The sequence below is a fragment of the Triturus cristatus genome, chromosome 7 (genome assembly GCF_964204655.1).
Source record: "Triturus cristatus chromosome 7, aTriCri1.1, whole genome shotgun sequence".
In the NCBI taxonomy this organism is placed as follows: Eukaryota; Metazoa; Chordata; class Amphibia; order Caudata; family Salamandridae; genus Triturus; species Triturus cristatus.
Window position 1 is genome coordinate 854,760,785 of NC_140590.1, and position 19,102 is coordinate 854,779,886.

The following is a 19,102-nucleotide window of genomic DNA, read 5'->3' on the forward strand; positions in this document are numbered from 1 at the left end:
GTCATGCATACACCTGGTCCCAAATATTCGACTCCACATGAGACCGTTCCAGGAATGGATAAAACAGCAATGGTCCCAGGCAACAGGGAGTTTGGAAGATCTAGTGGTTGTCACACACGCAGTGCATCAGGAAATAGCGTGGTGGAACAAGGAAAACATATCACAGGGGAAACCATTCACACAGCCAACTCCGACAGTGACCATCACAACAGACGCCTCCCAGCTGGGATGGGGCGCGCACATGAACAAACTCAAGGTGAGGGGATTATGGTTGCAGCAAGATGCGGTCAAACACATCAACTACCTAGAACTAAAAGGAATATGCTACTTACCAGTATGCATCTGTTCTTGGCATGTAGAGCTGCAGATCTATACACTGTGCATAGATCGCCATCTGGTGTTGGGCCCGGATGTTTGCAGTTTGTTTTTCCTCTTGGAAAGTCTTTGGGAGTCACGAGGTTGGTGACTCCTCCTCTGGTTAGCATTGCGCATGGGCTTCGGCTCCATCCTCAGATTGTTTTTCGCCAGCAGGGAAAGATGGAGCGTAGTAGTAACAATAAAGAAACCCATGTGTATTGTATCTAAATAAGATAAGACTGGAACGGATACAGGTAGCCGGGGAGGCGGGCGGGCGTGTATAGATCTGCAGCTCTACGTGCCAAGAACAGATGCATACTGGTAAGTAGCATATTCCGTTCGAGGCATATGAGCTGCAGATTATACACTGTGCATAGATTATATAGCAGTATCCAACCCTAGCGGCGACCACCGGCATCCGTTGCAGTCGTTTGAAACAGTGTTTTTAGTACAGCTTGGCCCACACTAGCTTGTTGCTTGGTTTGCACATCTACACAGTAATGTTTTGTGAAGGTGTGCGGTATTGACCATGTCGCTGCCTTGCAGATGCCATCTAGTGGTATGTTCCCTAGGAAAGCCATAGAAGCCCCTATCTTCCTTGTAGAGTGGGCTTTAGGGGGAATCGATAGCGTTAGTTTTGCTTTGTGGTAGCAAATCTGTATGCATTTTACAATCCACCCAGCTATCCCTGATTTGGAAATAGGGTTGCCTTTGTGTGGTGGGGAGAAGGAAACAAATAGCTGTTTTGGTTTTTCCTGAAAGGTTGTGTTCTCTGGATGTAGTAAAGTAAAGCCCTTTTAACATCCAGTGTGTGTACGGCTCTTTCCGCAACTGTTTGGGGTTGCGAGAAAAAGACTGGGAATTCTACCGACTGGTTTAAATGGAATGGAGAAATGACTTTGGGTAGAAATTTGGGATTGGTGCGGAGTACAACCTTGTTGTGATGCATCTGAAGAAAAGGTTCCTGTATAGTGAGTGCCTGTATTTCACTAACTCTTCTGAGGGAAGTGATGGCCACTAGAAAAGCTGTTTTCCAGGTGAGAAATTGCAGCTCGCACTTATGTAATGGTTCGAAAGGGGGTCCCATTAACTGTGTGAGGACTATATTCGAATTCCAAACAGGTGAGGGTGGCACTCTGGGTGGAATCACTCTTTTGAGGCCTTCCATAAAGGCTTTGATGGCAGGCACTTTGAAAAGTGAGAGGTGCTGCCTATTTTGTAAATAGGCAGCAATTGCAGCGAGGTGTAACCAAATGGAAGTATATGCTAGGTTACACCTTTGTAAATGGAGTAAATAACATATAATGTGCTGTATGGATACATTTAAAGGATTGATTGCGTTGTTGTGGCAGTAAACAACAAATCTTTTCCACTTTGCTGCATAGCACGCCCTAATAGTAGGGCGTCTAGCTTCCCTGATAATGTGCATGCAATCAGGGGGAAGGTTAAGGTATCCAAATTCTAGGACCTCAGGAGCCAGATCGCAAGGTTGAGTTGAACTGGGTCCGGGTGCCTAATCTCTCCATGGTTCTGGGTTAGGAGGCATGGCGAGAGGCGTAGCGTTTGGTGTGGTACTACTGAGAGTTCCAGCAGTGTGGTGTACCACGGTTGTCTGGCCCATGTTGGAGCTACTAGGATCAGAGTTAGGGAATGCTGCTGTAGCTTTCGCACCACTAATGGAATTAGTGGGAGAGGTGGAAAGGCGTATGCAAATTTGTTTGACCAGTTCATCCATATCGCATTGCCTTCGGACAATGAGTGTGGATATCTGGCGGCGAAGCTTGGGCATTTTTTTGTTTTCGTGGGTGGCGGATAGGTCTATGTGTGGATGCCCCCACTCCTGAAAGAACGGGTGAAGAACCTGTGGGTGAAGTTCCCACTCGTGGATCTGCTGTGTCTGTCTGCTCAGCAGATCTGCCACGGTGTTTTGTACTCCTGGGACGTGTTGGGCTAGGAGAAACATCCTTTGTGGAATTGCCCATCTCCATATGCTCTGTGCTAACTGAGAGAGCTGTGGAGAGTGTGTGCCCCCCTGTTTTTGAATGTAGTACATGGCAGTCATGTTGTCTGTGCGAATGAGGACTGCCTTGCCTGAAATCTGCGCCTGGAAGGATTGTAGGGCGAGGAAGATCGCCAGTAACTCCAGATGGTTGATGTGGAGTAACTTCTGTTGCGGCGTCCATGTGCCCTGTGCTGTGAGATGTAACAGATAAGCTCCCCAGCCGGAGAGCGATGCATCTGCCGTTAGGATTATTTGTGGGACCGGGTCCAGGAACGGTCGGCCTCTGGAAAGGTTTGTGGTGTTCCACCACTGCAGAGAGCGATGGGTACGACCGTCTACCAACACCAGATCTGTCAGTTGTCCCTGGGCCTGGTTCCACTGGTGCGCCAAGCACTCTTGGAGTGGACGCATTTGGAGTCTTGCATGGGGCACTATAAAGATGCAAGAGGCCATCATCCCTATGAGCTGCATAAACACTCTTGCTGGGAGAGAGTGTTGACACAGGAATTTTTGACGCAGCGCCTGTATTTTTGCAATCCTGGCAGGATTGGGATAGGCTATGGCTTTTGAGGTGTCTATGGTGGCACCGAGATATTGTTTTGTGTGTGATGGTACCAGGTGGGATTTTTGATGGTTCACCGTGAAACCTAGCTGGGGAAGTAGTTGGACCGTAGCGGCGGTATGTTGCACACATTGTTGGTAGGACGTGACTTTTATCAGCCAATCGTCCAGATAGGGGAAGACGTGAATGTGCTGTCTTCTGAGGTGTGCAGATACTACTGCCAGGCACTTGGTGAAAACCCTTGGTGCTGTTGTTACCCTGAACGAGAGCACCTTGAACTGGTAGTGTTGTCCGTCTACCACAAACCTGAGGTACTTTCTGTGAGACTGGTGTACTGGGATGTGAAAGTACGCGTCTTTCAAGTCCAGAGTGGTGAGAAAATCGTTCTGGGAGAGAAGTGGAAGAACCTGTTGGAGGGTTACCATGTGAAAATGGTCTGAATGAATGTAGGTGTTTAGAGGTCTGAGATCTAAGATAGGTCGTAGGGTCTCGTCCGTCTTTGGAATTAGGAAGTACAGGGAGTAGACCCCTAAATTTTGTTGATTTATGGGGACCTGCTCTATTGCTCCTTTTTGCAGGAGGGAGATCACCTCTTGTAGCGCAGTATGTTCTTGCGACATAGGGCGGTGCTTGGGTGGAAATGTTGGGGGGTGTAGATGTTAATTCTAGGCAATACCCTGACTGAATAATTTTTGTCACCCATCTGTCTGAGGTGATTGTCTCCCAGACGTGAAGGAAATGTTGTAGTCTGCCTCCGACCGGAGTGGAATGGTCTGGAGGGAGCGGGGGAAAGTCATTGGGCAGGAGGTGTGGCAGAGCGGGCGGTATTTGTTTTGCCTCTGCCCTTATTATTATTGCCTCTGTATCCGCCTCTTTGATAACCCTTCGTGAAGGTAGATTGAGGAGGGGATTTATAGGACGTGAATGCACTGTCCGAGGAGTAGCCTCTGCCCGTGCCCCGAAAGGAAGAACGGTGAAAGGAGCGCCTGGAAGTCTGTGTTTGTAGGGCTCCCATAGATTTCGCCGTGTCTATCTTTTTTCATTTTTTCGAGGGCTTCGTCTACTTTAGGGCCAAATAGATGATCTTGGTCGAATGGGTGATTTAATATAGAGGCTTGAACCTCTTGTTTGAACCCTGAGCCAGGCATGGCGACGGAGAAGGACACTGGTGTTTATGGCCCTGGAGGCTGTATCTGCTGCATCTAGGGCACATCGTATGGAGGTATTGGTTATTGTCTTTCCCTCTTGAATAAGTTCATTAGCCCTAGTCTTGTACTTTTCAGGGAGATGGTGCATGATGGTCTCTAGCTCATCATAATGCGCCCTGTCGTATCGGGCCAACAGTGCTTGCGTATTGGCAATTCGCCATATATTGGCCGCTTGTGACGCAGTGCGCTTCCCTGACGCATCTAGGAGCTTGGACTCTTTGTCAGGTGGGGGCGCCTCGCCTGACGCCTGAGAATTTGAGCGCTTCCTAGCTGTAGATACCACTAGGGAATCTAATGGTGCAGGGCCTTTAATGTAAGAAGGGTCTGTGGGGGCGGCTTTGTATTTCTTCTCTATCTGAGGGTTTAGGACCCTGGCCCTTACTGGGTCTTTAAAAACCTCAGGGGCATGTTTAATTACGCCCTTTAACATAGGTAGAATGGCAGTGGACCTATGTGTATCGTCAAAGGTGTCTAGGAGAAAATCCTCCTCCACTGGGTCGGTATGTAACTCCACCCCGTGGTAATGTGCCGCCCGTTGTAACAAATGGTGAAAATCCAAGGAATCTTCAGGAGGGGATGGCCTAGATGGATAAAGGTCATCCTGTGGGACATCTGGGATGTCCGGATTGTTATAATCGTTCCATGGGTCTGGAGATCCAGTAGGGGTGGGGTCTTGTGGCACATCTGCTGGATCATAGTAAGGGTCCCCCAAATCATCTGGGACAGGAGACAAGGTGGGGGAACGATGAGGTGGAGGGGGAGGGGGTGGAGGTGGAGAGGGTGGAGGAGGTGAGGAGGTGGGGAAGGCACCCTGAAAGGAGAGGTAGCAATGTCCTTTCTCTTTGGAGGTGGAGGTGGAGCCGGCTTGTCCAAGTGTCTCTTTTTTGAAGACAATGTCAAGTGTCCAGTCTTTGGATCCTTGGTGAGGGTTTTTTGCAAAGGATCCGGTGTGAAAAGCTCCTGTGACACTGGTTGTTCGGTCGGCGCCGAAGGTTTCGGGGCAGACTGCTTTTTAGGTTTGTCGAAGCCGTGCTTCCTTGGAACCTCCGTTTTTTTGGTCGGTGCCGAAGAAGATCTCGGCACGGGAGTGTCGGTGTCGAGGGTCTTGTGATGTTTGGTCGGCGCCGGAGGAGCAGGTTTCGACACCGAAGACTTCGGTGCCGGGTTCGGTGTGGAGGTGGAGGCCGATTGTTTTTCGGCACCGGTGGTCGGCTGGCTCGAGCCTGAGCTGCCCGAAGGCTTCATAGGCTTCTTTACCGGGCCCGAAGGTGGGGTGTGAGAAGCAGTGTCCTTGGTCTTGCCTAGGCCCGGAGGCGAAGGTGTGACCGAAGCCATTTTCGGTATCGGCGTGGGAGGGGGAATTGTACTCACGACCCGCTGCGCCGGGGTGATGTCCTCCACATCTGAGTCGTCGGCCTCGGAAGCGCTGACGAGGTCGTCGTCCTCCTGTTCGATGTCCTGCTTTCCCGGAGCTTCGACGTCGTCCCCGAAGATGTCGACTGGAGCGGAGGTCGAGGAGTGCGCCATGTTGCATCTAGCCCGTCGATCTCGAATGGTCTTTTTTGAGCGAAAAGACTTGCAGGCGGGACAGTCTTGGGCCTCGTGTTCTGGGGAGAGGCAGAGGTTGCACACCTCATGGAGATCGGTGTGGGGAAACTTGGACCCACATCGAGGGCACTTCTTGAAGGGAGTTCTTTCCATCAGCCGAGACCGGAGCCGGAATAGGCCCGAAGGCCGCCGTCGACCACCGGAATCGAAGAAGTGCCGAAGAGAAGATGAGTAAGATGATTTATATCTTTGAAGAAGCTCGATGAGCGAGGATTTGTGCGTCGATCGGTGAACTGGGAAGTTCGGAACCGGAGCGCGAAGTATTACATCTGAGCCCGATGGCGGAAAAAAAGAATCTGAGGATGGAGCCGAAGCCCATGCGCAATGCTAACCAGAGGAGGAGTCACCAACCTCGTGACTCCCAAAGACTTTCCGAGAGGAAAAACAAACTGCAAACATCCGGGCCCAACACCAGATGGCGATCTATGCACAGTGTATAATCTGCAGCTCATATGCCTCGAACACTTTGTTTCTAGCCTTATAAGCCTTTCAGAAGGAGATGTATGGGAACAGGGTGTTGATCCAAATGGACAACACAACCACCATGTTCTACATCAACAAACAAGGGGGAACACAATCAGTAGCACTATCAGGGCTAGCACAGGAAATATGAACATGGGCCATTCCACTAAGAATAGACCTACTAGCAATACATCTCCCAGGGAAGGACAATGTGGAAGCAGACAGACTCAGCAGGCAGACGTCCGCATCCCACAAATGGGAGATCAACCAACAGAAAATAGGAAAACTATTCCGGAAGTGGGGTACACCGCAAATGGACCTATTTGAAAAACACCAAAATGCAGAATGCCAACACTTCGCATCCAGACAACCAGACCATCTGTCCCAAGGGAATGCGCTATGGATAAGTTGGTCAAAGACATTTGCATACACCTTTCCCCCCGATACCACTGATACACAGGGTACTCAACCAATGCAGGATCAGCAACATATTGCTAATAATAATAGCACCCCAGTGGGCCAGACAGTCCTGGTTCTCACAAATAGTGGAAATGGCGCAAGCACCAGCACACAGATTCCCAAGAAGAAGGGACCTGTTAACAATGCAGAACGGAAGGGTGCTATACCCAGAGCCAGAGAGTCTCAGCCTAGCAGCATGGCTCCTGAAGACCTAGAATTTGCACACCTCAAACTACCAGCAAGCACAATGGCAGTGCTCAGGGAGGCAAGGAGACCTACCACAAGAAGGTGCTACATAGCAAAGTGGAAAAGATTCTCCGAATGTTGTTTTCGGGAGAAACTACGAAGAAAAATCACAAAGGAATCCACAGTACTAAACTACTTAACGCACCTGCTACAAAGTAAACTAAGCTAAACATCCCTAAGGGTGCACTTGGTGGCGATAGTGGCTTACACAAGAATAGAAACAGGGAAGAGTTTCTTCACCTCCCAAGTAGTAAAAAGATTTCTAGAAGGAGCAAAGAGAATCGCACCTCCAAACAGAATGCCAGCACCAGCATGGATTCTCGACATAGTGCTAACTCAATTGATGAAGACACCATTTGAGCCTATTCACAAGGCTACACTACACAAGACAGCCTTCTTGGTAGCTATCACATCGATACGAAGAGTAAGTGAATTGCAAGCGCTAACACTTCAAGAGCCCTACCTGCAAATACACAATGACAGGATTGTAATAAGAGCGGACCCTCACTTCATGCCAAAGGTGGTGTCACGGTTCCACATCAATCAAGCAATTCAAATACCTAGCTTTTTCCAAAGAACAGCCACAAGCGCAGAAAGGGCGCTACACACACTGGATGCCAAGAGGGCTGTAATGCACTATATTGAAAGGACAAAGGAGTACAGAAAGACAAAACAGTTCTTTGTTTCCTTTGCCAGCAGTTTTTTGGGATGACCAGTGACCAAAAATACCATTGCACGGTGGACTGCACAAACCATACAACTGTGCCACAAACAGGCAGGACCACTGTTACAAGGAGCAGCTCATGCTCACTCAACAAGGAAGAAAGGAGCAACAATTGCGTTTCTAGCGAACACACCTATTCAAGACATTTGCCAAGCTGCAACATGGTCTTCAGTGCACACGTTCACTAAGCACTACTGTGTATATATTCAAATGAACAAGGAAGCGCAAGTGGGACAGAAGGTCTTACAACACATATTCAGTAACCAGAGCTCATCTTCCACCCTGCCACCACAATAAGGACAAACCGATACAAAGTCTATGCAAAGCATAGTGAATCCAGAAAGATTCACGCTGCAAAACGTATAGTTTCATACCTCTCGGTGTAGTTTTGCAGCTTGAAGACTTTCTGGATTCACTAGCGATCCCACCCTCCTCTGCCAGAAAGATGAGATAGGAGGAAAGGGATTATAATTGGAGAGATACCTAAAAGATAAAGGGAAGAAGGAAAATATCACAAGACAAGAAAAAAGAATCCAAAGATGGCGACCAAAGGTGGGAGCTTCCGGATAAAGCGCGTCGACGTCACGAAGAACACCAAATGGTGGTATGTCGACGCCCACCTGGGCCACGAAAAAAAAGAGAGAAAAGACTACAATTCCGGACCCAACCACTAGATGGCACAATAATGCACAGCATAGTGAATCCAGAAAGTCTTCAAGCTGCAAAACTACACTGACAGGTAAGAAACTATACGTTCTGTTGTCTTGTACTACGTTGTGCAAGCCATGTTTTGATTTGCTGGGTTACGTTCTTTGTAACTATGCTCTGGTGCACGTGGGTAAACTGGTATGTAGTATTACACTTATGCCACCCTAAATGCATTGTGACGTTATCTTAGAGACTGTGCTGTGTTGTGTTTTGCTGTTATGTTAATTATCCGACAATATGTTCTGCTGCCCTGTACAATGTTATGCTATATTATGTTGTGGTGTTGGGTTCTCCTTTGCTGTGTTATGCTGTTTTTCTGTGTTACACTATGCTATGTTTTTGGTCATGCTTTGGTATGCTATGCGTTGCTGTGTTATGGTGTTTATGCTGTGCTACACTAGGCCATTTGCAGTACTCTGACCGATGTTATGCTATGCTGCTGTGTTGTGTTTATGTTGTACTGTGCTGTTTTCCTGTGCTATACCATGCCATGTTATGTTCTGCTATGTGCTTATTTTAGTCTGCATGTGTTTGGGTGTACAATCTCACTCCATGTCATCACGGGACTATGTCCTCAAGCGTGGGCTTTATATGTACTAAGGGTGCATTCTGTGAGTCGTAGTTTTGGTCTGCTTCTATTCAACCAATCAAACAAGCACTCTGGACGGCAACCATGTGTAAAGGCAGAGCCCGGGGTGTGAGGTTGTGACACTGAGAGTGACGTGTGGCATACCATACCTTCACACAGGTTATACAATGTAGTGTTAGGTTACCAGTAGCTTACGGCGGATGTTTTATGTTCTGCTGTGTAGGCGATGGTCTCTTTTTCGTGGTTATTTAAACTGTTTGCGTATTGAAATTAGGAATATGTCAGTTATAAACTGAGCTATCAATACCACATGTGTTCAGATTTGCACATTAGAAGCAGAGGCGTGGCTGCCAACTTTCAGTATGCACTGTGTTTTCAGACAATGGCCTCGAGTCATTAACTACCGGGCGTTAGCAGCAAAAAGCAGCAGTTTAGCCTGTATCTGCTGCTGCCCTTGCATGGTTTCATTCCCCTCCAGAACTCTCCGTGAAGCACAGGGCGCCCAGAAGGCCTTTCCACTTAGTGAGAACACAGCCTTGTATGACAATACTTCATTGGGCGATTAGCATATTACATGTACGGAAATGGATTGCACAATGAGGAAGTGGCTGTTTAATTGAAATGTGCACTCCGTGGTTAAAAGGAACCTATCCATCCTTCGGCGCCTTCGGCCGTCCTCCTATACCTGTCTATCTACCTATCTTACGGTATAATCATCTGTCAGTCGATCGATCTGCCCATCTAGTAATGTACCTGCCTATCGGTCTCTACCTTTCTGTCGGTCAGTTTATTTATCTAGGTATTATTTCATACCCGATCTCTCCTCCACCAAATATTAGATCAACATTGCGACAACAATTTGACAAAAAATACGGTTGAACGATTTGGTAGCTTAAAATCCTCGATGCCGCGGTTCACCTTAATCAACACTTTGACTAAGGGAAGCCTGTAAACAGAGCTTTATTGAGTTTTTTGCAACCAATAACACTGGTGAATATCACAGCTACACAGCAGGTTACCCGTCACTGCTTCTCGTCATGCACATTGTGTGGTGCGAGGGCTGTTCATATGAGTTTGTTCATGCAAGGGACGGTAACCAAGAAGACGAAGGGGTGACTGCGACCGGGAGGAAATGCCGGTTGATTGCCTGCTAATGGGAGTACACACAGACACGCCGCGTGGAAAGCATTAGGAAATCAGTACTTGCTAATAACATTTCATAAACTGTACTTTCAATTCGTACTTGTCATTTACCTCGGGCCTTCCCATTAGGGTACGGATATATCCTCTTTCCCAACAAGAAAATATGGTAAAACTGTGCGTCGCTCTACAAATTGCTGAGTGTGCACATCCACCAATTGTGTGCGTTATTGTTTAAACTGAATCTATATAAAATGTCTGAGGTTTGCCCAAAACCCTGAAATCCGCTGTCCCAGATGTGTCTCCTTAACAAGAGTTTGAGCTATTGGCATTGTAAATGACAATGCCTTTTATTTATGTGTTAATGATAAAAACAGAGAAATAAAAGGTATTGTCATTTACAATGCCAATAGCTTAAACTCTCGCAAATGCGTGACCTATTGCATTACAAATGCTTGTTTTCTTTTGGTCAAAAACAAACAGATAATATATCAGTTGCCTACTAGACGAAACAGGTAGCTACACACCTCTGTCATCAAGAGTAAACCACAAGAACATATATAAGATTATAGATATGATTCTAGAGCTCGGTCGGGGCTTGAGGCAATGACCTGAGTGGTTACCAGGCGAGGTGTGGTACAGTCCTCGTACTAGACAGGTGTCCTCTACATCTCATCTATACAAAGGATCTGTAATTGGCACCAGAGGTTGTATTAATTCCAACCTTTATGTGTATTGTTCTTATTTCATTGCTTTTCTTATTTAGTCACTCGTTTTTTGGACACCATATGTTCTATGCAGTAGCAATACCATTAACAGATGGGTCCTGAAAAAAGCCGTGGACCATTAGTGTAGTAGGCTGAAACATGTCGACCGCTTTTTTATAAGCAGCTATTTTTGAAACTGTTTGTTTGCACTGTTTTTAATAAGGATTACTATAGATACTCTAATAAATATTTTTTTTCTCTTGTATATACTTTTTTACTTTCACAATTGCACTGCACCTTTCATTCTCATATACACTTTGGGGATTTGCTTTATGGTTCCTTGTGAGCCTAACCTCTCTTTGATCTTGTGTTTTTCCTACATGACCCTCTTTTAGGAAACCATCCACTAATTTGCCCTCTATGATCAAGAGGGCTAGTGGAAGGTAGGATGGATACCCAAAGGATGATAATGATCACGTCGGTGAGTGATGGGAATCCAACCATTTGCAAGGGTCTCTTTACTGTATAATCTTACCTGTAATCTTATATATTTTCTTGTAGTTTACTCTTGATGACAGAGGTGTGTAGATACCTGTTTCCTCTTGTAGGCAACATATATTTTAGACCCCGAATTATCTGTTTGTTTTTGATTATATGAATTTGAGGATTTAATCCGTGTCAAGTCTATAAAATCCCTTGGACCCTCTATTATCTTTGTGTTTTCTCTGTATTGTTTTGGTGTCAGAAAAGCCAAGCAGAATTCCTAGGATGTCGAGCAAAAGTCCACAAAGCCCCACCCAGTACGTGGCTGCTATCATAAGATTATTTTTTCCGCAGTTGGATTTTTGAAGCAGTGTTAGAACTCTAGGTTGATGGTTGTCAAGAGACATTGAGAAGAACAGAAATATTCTGAAAAGTAAAAGGAGATAGGTTTTCTGTTTATTATTTACTAAAATGGGCAGCAGAATGCTTATGCGGGGGAATCGAATATCCCTGGGTGTCTTCTGAATCGAATAAGCGAAGGGATGGAAAACTTACATTTTAGATTTAGATCACTGAAAGATTTAGATCTATCAGATTGAGTAAAGTTAAAAAAAGACAGAAGACACCCTGGGTAGAGCTCTGTATCAATAGGTTGAAAACTGAGGACTTGCCCGAAAAGACACAGAAAGAACATGTGCTGATGTCCAAAAAAGTATACACTCGTAATACAACATACTGTGTCTTGGCTGAGAAATTCTGACTTGGACATCCATTCAGCATTTGACCCTAAAGCATTCAGCAGTCGATATGGCACCAAAGACCAATGCGGTATCTGGGTCAAAAACTAAAGAGCCCAGTGAAGACAAACCTTTGCACACTTGTCTCCAATCTGAAAGGCTGTTGTGATCCGAAGAAGGAAAAAGAACAGCAGAAAGTGAAAGACCAGCGCCTTTATGAAGGAAGAGTGAGTTGGTAGACGATATCTAACAACCGCCAATCAACCTGACTGCACCCGTAGACTTAAAGGCTCCTCCAGCAATGCTAGTGGCTAACATCTCAGAGAAGGAAATGGACTCCTCTCTTTCACAACGCTCACATCCAGATGATCTGTCATTATACAATATGGTAGTCAAGAGAGCAGCAAACACCTACAGGTTGCAGATAGTAGAGCACACAGAGGTCAGCTTTCTGATAGAAATACTTCTGCTGTCGCATACTAGACAAGGATAAAGAAGGCATTCACCCAAAAGTGGAGAACAATACAAGTCTTCAAGCCGTGTCCTGGTTATATTTAAAAATAATTGAACAGCAAACTTCTTGATAGTCTCCGTGGCTAGTAAGTGGGCATACACATGTGTATCCACATGCTCCCCACTAAGAAATAGCAAAAGATTGGAGGCACTAGGTGGAAAAATGGGGCATCAGCAGCTACCCAAAGACACATTGCCAGTTCAAACGGCTTGCTCAACTGATACGTTCACCAGCAGTGGGGCTACAAAACCGATCTCATGCAGCATTTGCCAAAGCAGTTTAGAAAAAGGGCAGAGACTGTCATGGGAAAGACTGTTCCTAGCACCTGACTAAAGTTTTCTCTGGAGGCTTCAGACAAGGGTAGCAGACAGCTTTGTACTGGCTGCGTCAAATAAGAAGAGGGGGGGACCGAATGCCTGTTAATGGTCCAGTGCCCGCGCTCCACAAGAATGATATGTAAATCAAAAAGGGGGCACTGTTCCAGAGTGAGTGTTGAAGATAGTCAACGACGCACTACTAAAGGAGGAGAGAACAGGAAGGTGGAGGGAGAAGCACTAGGTCAGGGCCCTAATGATAGGGATGGGGAGAGACGTAAATTGTCTCTTGTTGCCCTCACACACCCCGAGGGATGTCATGCTTCATCATCGGGCATGTGCTCCTCGTTGGGCCGGCGATGCAATGCCCTACGGGTCCCCCGAAGGGTCTCTTTGACGGAGATCATTTTAGAGAACTGCGTATAGGTGCATGTGGGTGTGTGGGTGAGGGTCCTATGTGGGGAGTTGTGCGTGCGTGCAGTGCGTAATAAAACTGCCTAAGGGTTGCCAGGAAAAAGTTTTAATAGAGAGGTACACTTGGCAGAATAAAAAACCCGTAGGTTAGGAGTTACCAACGGGGGCGCAATGTGCCCAGGTAACTATGCTGAGGTCGACATGTTTCATGCCTATGTTGGTCTCACAGATCCCTGGCGTTTCATCAGGACCAAGAGTGAAGGTGGAGTGAGGTGAGTGCACGAATGTGTAAATGTGAGCGGGGTGACACTAGCCCTCTCACACCTATAGGGGGGGAGGAACGCTGCCTATAAACTACTGGTCAGTGGCGGCTGTACCTCGGAAGAAAGTCTTTTACCCCCTTGATTCTGACCTAAATATGGAGATAATGTTACTCCATAAGCTATTGGCGTTGGATGCCCGCACCGTCTTGGGGGTTTACTCGGGTGTCGACGCGTGTAGCCTACCCTGTCCGGACGCAAGCTCGTAGGCTTTGCACTGGCACCACACTAAGAAGATATGCTCGGCTCAGGGTATCAGGCTTCAAACCTGAACTGTAAGCAACAGTGATCAACATGGTTTTTACTGTGAACAGTATTTGATGGGTAGATCCTTGTACTAAACGAAGAAAGATAACAACACAGCAACAACATTTAGAGCACTGCGGCCTAGGGGCTCCTTCAAGAGAGGCACATCTACCATCCATAGACCAAGCTCCCCCACAGTTGCAAAAGGCTGTGCTAGGGAAACATCTTTAGAAAATAACACTTGATCAGGTCACTTGATGCAGAGTTAGAGGTTTCCTCTAGGAAACAAGAAAAATCACCTTCAACAAATGGTATTCTAAACATTATAAAATTTCAATATTGCGTTAAATTTTAGAAAATACTCCCAAACATGAAACAAAAAAAATAGAGCCTGCCAAAGAAAGCATCTCAAGCTGTTAAAAGAGGAAGTGCAGAACCTACTAAATAAAGAAAGTACTAAAGGATGAATACAGTCTGGCAGTTTTCTCTCTATATAAGCCAATAATTAAAGATTTCTCAACAATGTTGTCAAGGCACAGAAATTCAAATGTCTACACTACAGGAAGTGATCCCACTGTTACAGATGTTAGACTACATGGGGACTACTGATTTGAAAGATACCTTCTTCCATATTCCTGTTAACAAGAGCCACAAAACATATTGGGTTTGTGACAGGAAAACCTCATTCACATTTCAAAGACTTTACCTCTGGGATAAAGTCACCACCAAGAGTGTTAAAAAAAAATTGTCTTACTGTTGTGGCAGGACAACAGTCCCATGGAAATGCACTGTTGAAAGACTGGTCAGGAACATTGCCAATGCCTTTCCACTTGTCCCTCTGATACTAGTAATGATGAACACATGGAAGCAGACGAACATTACGATGATTCTGATAGCTCTGTAGTGGGCTCACCATACATGGTACTAAGACCTAATGAAACAAATAGCCAACAGAATGATACAAATAGGTTTTCCAAAACCTCCTAAACTTGTGGAAGGCTTGGTGTGACCCCTAGACCCAGCCAGCCTTTACCTGGCTCCTAAAGACCTAGAGTTGGGGTATCTTAGCCGACCAAATATGGGTATTAATGTGTTAAGAGGCAAGTTAACCTACCACATGCAAATCCTCTGCAGCTAGTGCATTCCCTTGGGATTGGTGGTGATGGTATTTGGAAGTGCAGTCATAGCATTGTGCGCCTGTGTGGGTTGCAAATAGATGTTTGTGATGTTCTCCATGTATATAAGATTGTGTTTACCACCCCTTGGCCTAGTTCTCATTTGTGGTAGATTCCTACTCATCTGTTTAGTGAGTCTGCCTCTACGTTTTGCTGTAGTCGTGTCTGGTGTATTGCTACAGAGAGGGTTTCTGTTTTCGGTTTCCAATCTCCAGATGTCCCGTGCTAGCTTTGACAAGGCATGTCATGTGATGTTTGTTCTCCCCCTATCGCCCAGCATGTTCATGTAAAAACGTAGTGGCACAGTTTAGCTAAAAGGTTCTTAAACACCTTTCTGCAACCACCCACACGTCATCCGCACTTCCCACGAGCAATTAGTACTGCTACATTATCTATCCACTGCATGTGAATCCAGAAGAGAATTGGTCTGCAAAATGAAAAAATGCTCACCTGTACCAAAGGTTTTCCTGCTTGAAGCTATTGTGAATTCACATATGACCTGCCCACCTCCCCGTGAAGGGGGCAGAGGTGAGCCAAATGGTAACTTAAACTACAGAATATAACAGACACCTCACCAGGATATTGAAAAAAGAAGCTTAAGTTGGCGACCAAGTATTTGTATTGGGGCATTGTAGACTTAACTTCGATTTCATAGCGAGTCAACATGGGTCCTCGTGTGGAGAGTCAAAAAAAAAATAGGGGGCGGGGGATTGGGTCGATGGATTCATTTCTGTCAAAAGCCTGGATGGCGAAATAATGCTTAGCATGTGAATCCAAACTATAGTTAAATGTGTGAATTTTTTTTCCTTCAGCTTCTGCATTGTATGGCCCAAGGATAATTGAACCCCATTTCTTCTCACAAAATGTCCGTCTTTGCAGAGAACTCTAAAGGCCTTCAGACAGAAGATTTAGTTTTGAAAATCATACTTTAACTATCAATTACTAGTTTGCTGATGCCTATATATTGATCTTCGTTTGCCCCTGTGATCACAACAACACACCTGCCTTAAAATTAGATCCTGTAATTCTTTCAGCTACATTTTATTAGTATTTTGAGAGGGGAACTGGGAAAAGAAGCTTGTACATTTTTTAATTCCTTTCTGTAAAATAGTTTAAGTGAAAGTAGATGTTGTGATCAGTATTAAGGGATAGAACATTTTGCCAGATTCAGAGTTGCTTTATTTAACATTTTTATTTTTCCTGCTGTTTTGTTTTTAATTTCTGAAGCATGCAGAGTGTAGAGGCATGCTTATGCACATATTAAAATGTATTATATTACTCTTTCACTAAAATAGAGAATGCCAGCTGCATTGAAGATGCATTCTCTCTCCCGATAGACGGAGATGATTGCAATATCAAGAGGTGCTTTATGGCTTTTCAACCATTTAGCACATTAAAAATACAGAAGTATAAAATAATGAACAGAGAGTTCCCTGTAAATTACTTTTAAACTACAGTGACTCTTAAGTTTTACCAGATGTACTGATTACTATCAATGCTGGAGTCTGGTTGCTTAGTGGACTAATGCTTCCACTGTTGGGGGGCCTGTGTTCGACCTCATGGTCACAGGTTCAAACCCCGGCAGGGCCTTTCATCCTTCTGAGGTCGATAAAATAAATACCATTGAGTTGGGTAACAATAAACATCTGTTATTCAGTACCAAGATGCCCTTGGTTGAATGTGTGCTTTACAAATACAAGTTGTTAATGTAGGTTGCATTTTGATATTAGCCGAAATCTTTTGCAGTATATATATATGTGGTGTCTGCTCATATCTTGGTGTAATTTTTGTTTTAGGCCTGAAGCCGCTAATGAATTTTATGATGGTGACCACGACAATGATAAAGAGAGTGATGTAGAGATATGAACGATTGACTAGAAGAGTAAAGAAGACTTCGTGGAGTTAGAGAGTGTTAATCACTACCACTTGAACACTGCCCAACCACTGGCCGGATGTCTCTGCTGGAGAGAGAAAACCCATGGATGTCAGTGGAGCAGTGTGAAACAGATGTTCTGCCCTGCTTGTATTGGTTGTGTTGATGGTGGAAGCTGCTCTATGCGCTCACCTTGTTCATCTTGTGGTGTTGATCAGATTGCTGGAACAGTTCAGCAAGTTTGTCAAGCTGTCTGGCTTTCCAAGTGTACAACTGGGTATTTTTTCCTTTTTTTAATGAAAGGTCCATTTTGGAACGATCTGTACTAGAACTTGCCTCTCCTTGTGCTTAAAGCTCCTGTCATGGAAACTCTGGTATGTTCCTGACTTGAACTGTCAGAGGTTTCTTTACCTGTGGCTTCATGGACTCAGTTAGGTAAATATGGGTCAGAATATTTGAGTGGCGTAAAACTGAACGGCAGCTGTGACCCTTCTACATCATCTTCCACTTCAATACGTTCTTCATGACGAAAATTAGGATTCTCAACTTAAATATTGACAGGGATTATAGTATGGCAAACAATGAAGCATGTTTATGAACTTCAATTGCTATATGGCCGTTCCTGTTCTTCAGTTCTCTTACTGTGAGAGCTCGTTTGAATATTGACATTGATATTTTTTCTTAAAATATAATTTTCCACAAGTTCCTTATGGGTCATTTGTTCACACCAAAAATTAGTACTCCGTCTACTGAGTGAAACCTGCCCCATCCATTTTTTAAGGCACATCATACCAGAGCTTGCAGGCTCGGGTTCTGGTAGTTTGCAAAGTTTGTTAGCTGTCGGTTCTAAACATGCTAAAATGCATCGGGTTTGGAGTGGAGAGGAATAACAAAGTATCTCCATTCTTCTCTGCACATGGTTTACACAGGTGAAAGGAAGATATAACCTGCCATTCATTTCTGCAGCAGATGCACACTCCATCTTAGATGCCTGCTGCAGATGTTTAGCAAATGTACACATAACTCTGTGACTTGTATCTTCTCTACAGTCGCATGATCTGTTGTGTTTTTTGTTCGCCATATGGCACTTTTGATCCGGCACAAACTTCTCTAGAGCTTATGATTTTTACAGTTCTTCAGGTATAGAATTGTAAACCCTGTTTTCTAGTCACATAAAATGTTTTGAAATCAAGATAATATTCTATAATGCTCCTCAATTACAATTTTGCAATTCAATAACATTTCAGAAATTCACTACCATCGTACACTGCATGTCTACACTCTGGGCTTGTCCATTGAGCTCACCCTATAACCCCAGGTTTGGAATGATGCGCTGTTATAAGAAAGTGAATACATGTCCACTAATCTCATTCCATATCGAATAATTAGTCCCACTTCTCCTCCTACCCTGAAATTGTATCATGTGTCACGTGCCCTCTGTATTAATACCGGCATTATGATTAATTTTGTAATTTTAAAATTGTTTATCACCATTTATTTTTTATTTACTATTAAAGAAGACATTTTTTCCTGGTGTGTCTTTCTTTCTCTGTGACGTTAAAAATGGCCATTGATACTAACATTTCCCTATAATTTAAAAAGGTGGCCCTAAAACTAACTTGTAATTTGTAGCACTTTTATATGGCATATGCATAGTTTTGAAAAAAAGTACATTTTTTCCAAGCAGTCTCTCTGCATTACTTGACAAAATAAGCTTTCATTCCAGAAAAACATGTGTGTGCCTCGACATGGATTCAGAGCACAAAGCCTGAAAATCTCATTATTTAGTTACAGTTCATGGTGACCTATTGGTTTGATGCCCAGACAAAAACCTGAATTTTTCTATTTGAAATTGCAGACTATTATCTAGATAACTATTCGCTCTTCTTCCACTTCCCAGGCTTTCGATATGCATGTTGATTTTGCCATGAACAGTTCATTTTGCTTTTCTGATTGTCCTTTTTATAACTCTCTGGTTTTCAGTATTGCATCTTTCATAGATTCAGATACTTGTGTTATTACCCAACTTCAGGTTAGGAACCCTCAGTATTCAATGTTATTATAGCAGTATACATGTACGGCATAAACATAGGAAAAAGCCACAGACTACTTGTAGCCAATCCACCTCGTAATTTGACCCATCCTCTAGCCAATGAGGCGAAGTGGTACCAATTGCCTATTTTACTACATGTCTACAGGCAACAGGGAATTCTTGGAGATCTGCTTACTTGCTTCAGATTTACTAATTTCTAAA

At 44.6% G+C, this 19,102-nt stretch overlaps 1 protein-coding gene across 1 annotated transcript in view; it reads left to right on the top strand.

The window, feature by feature from the left end:
• Positions 1 to 18,378, top strand: part of HDAC3 (histone deacetylase 3) — a 224,083-nt gene extending 205,705 nt beyond the window's left edge. Inside the window, exon 15 of the mRNA XM_085617783.1 lies at positions 16,772 to 18,378. Coding sequence (XP_085473909.1) covers positions 16,772 to 16,841 — 70 coding nt within the window. The 3' untranslated portion in view covers positions 16,842 to 18,378. The remainder of the gene's footprint in view (positions 1 to 16,771) is intronic.
• The last annotated feature ends 724 nt before the right edge of the window (positions 18,379 to 19,102 follow it).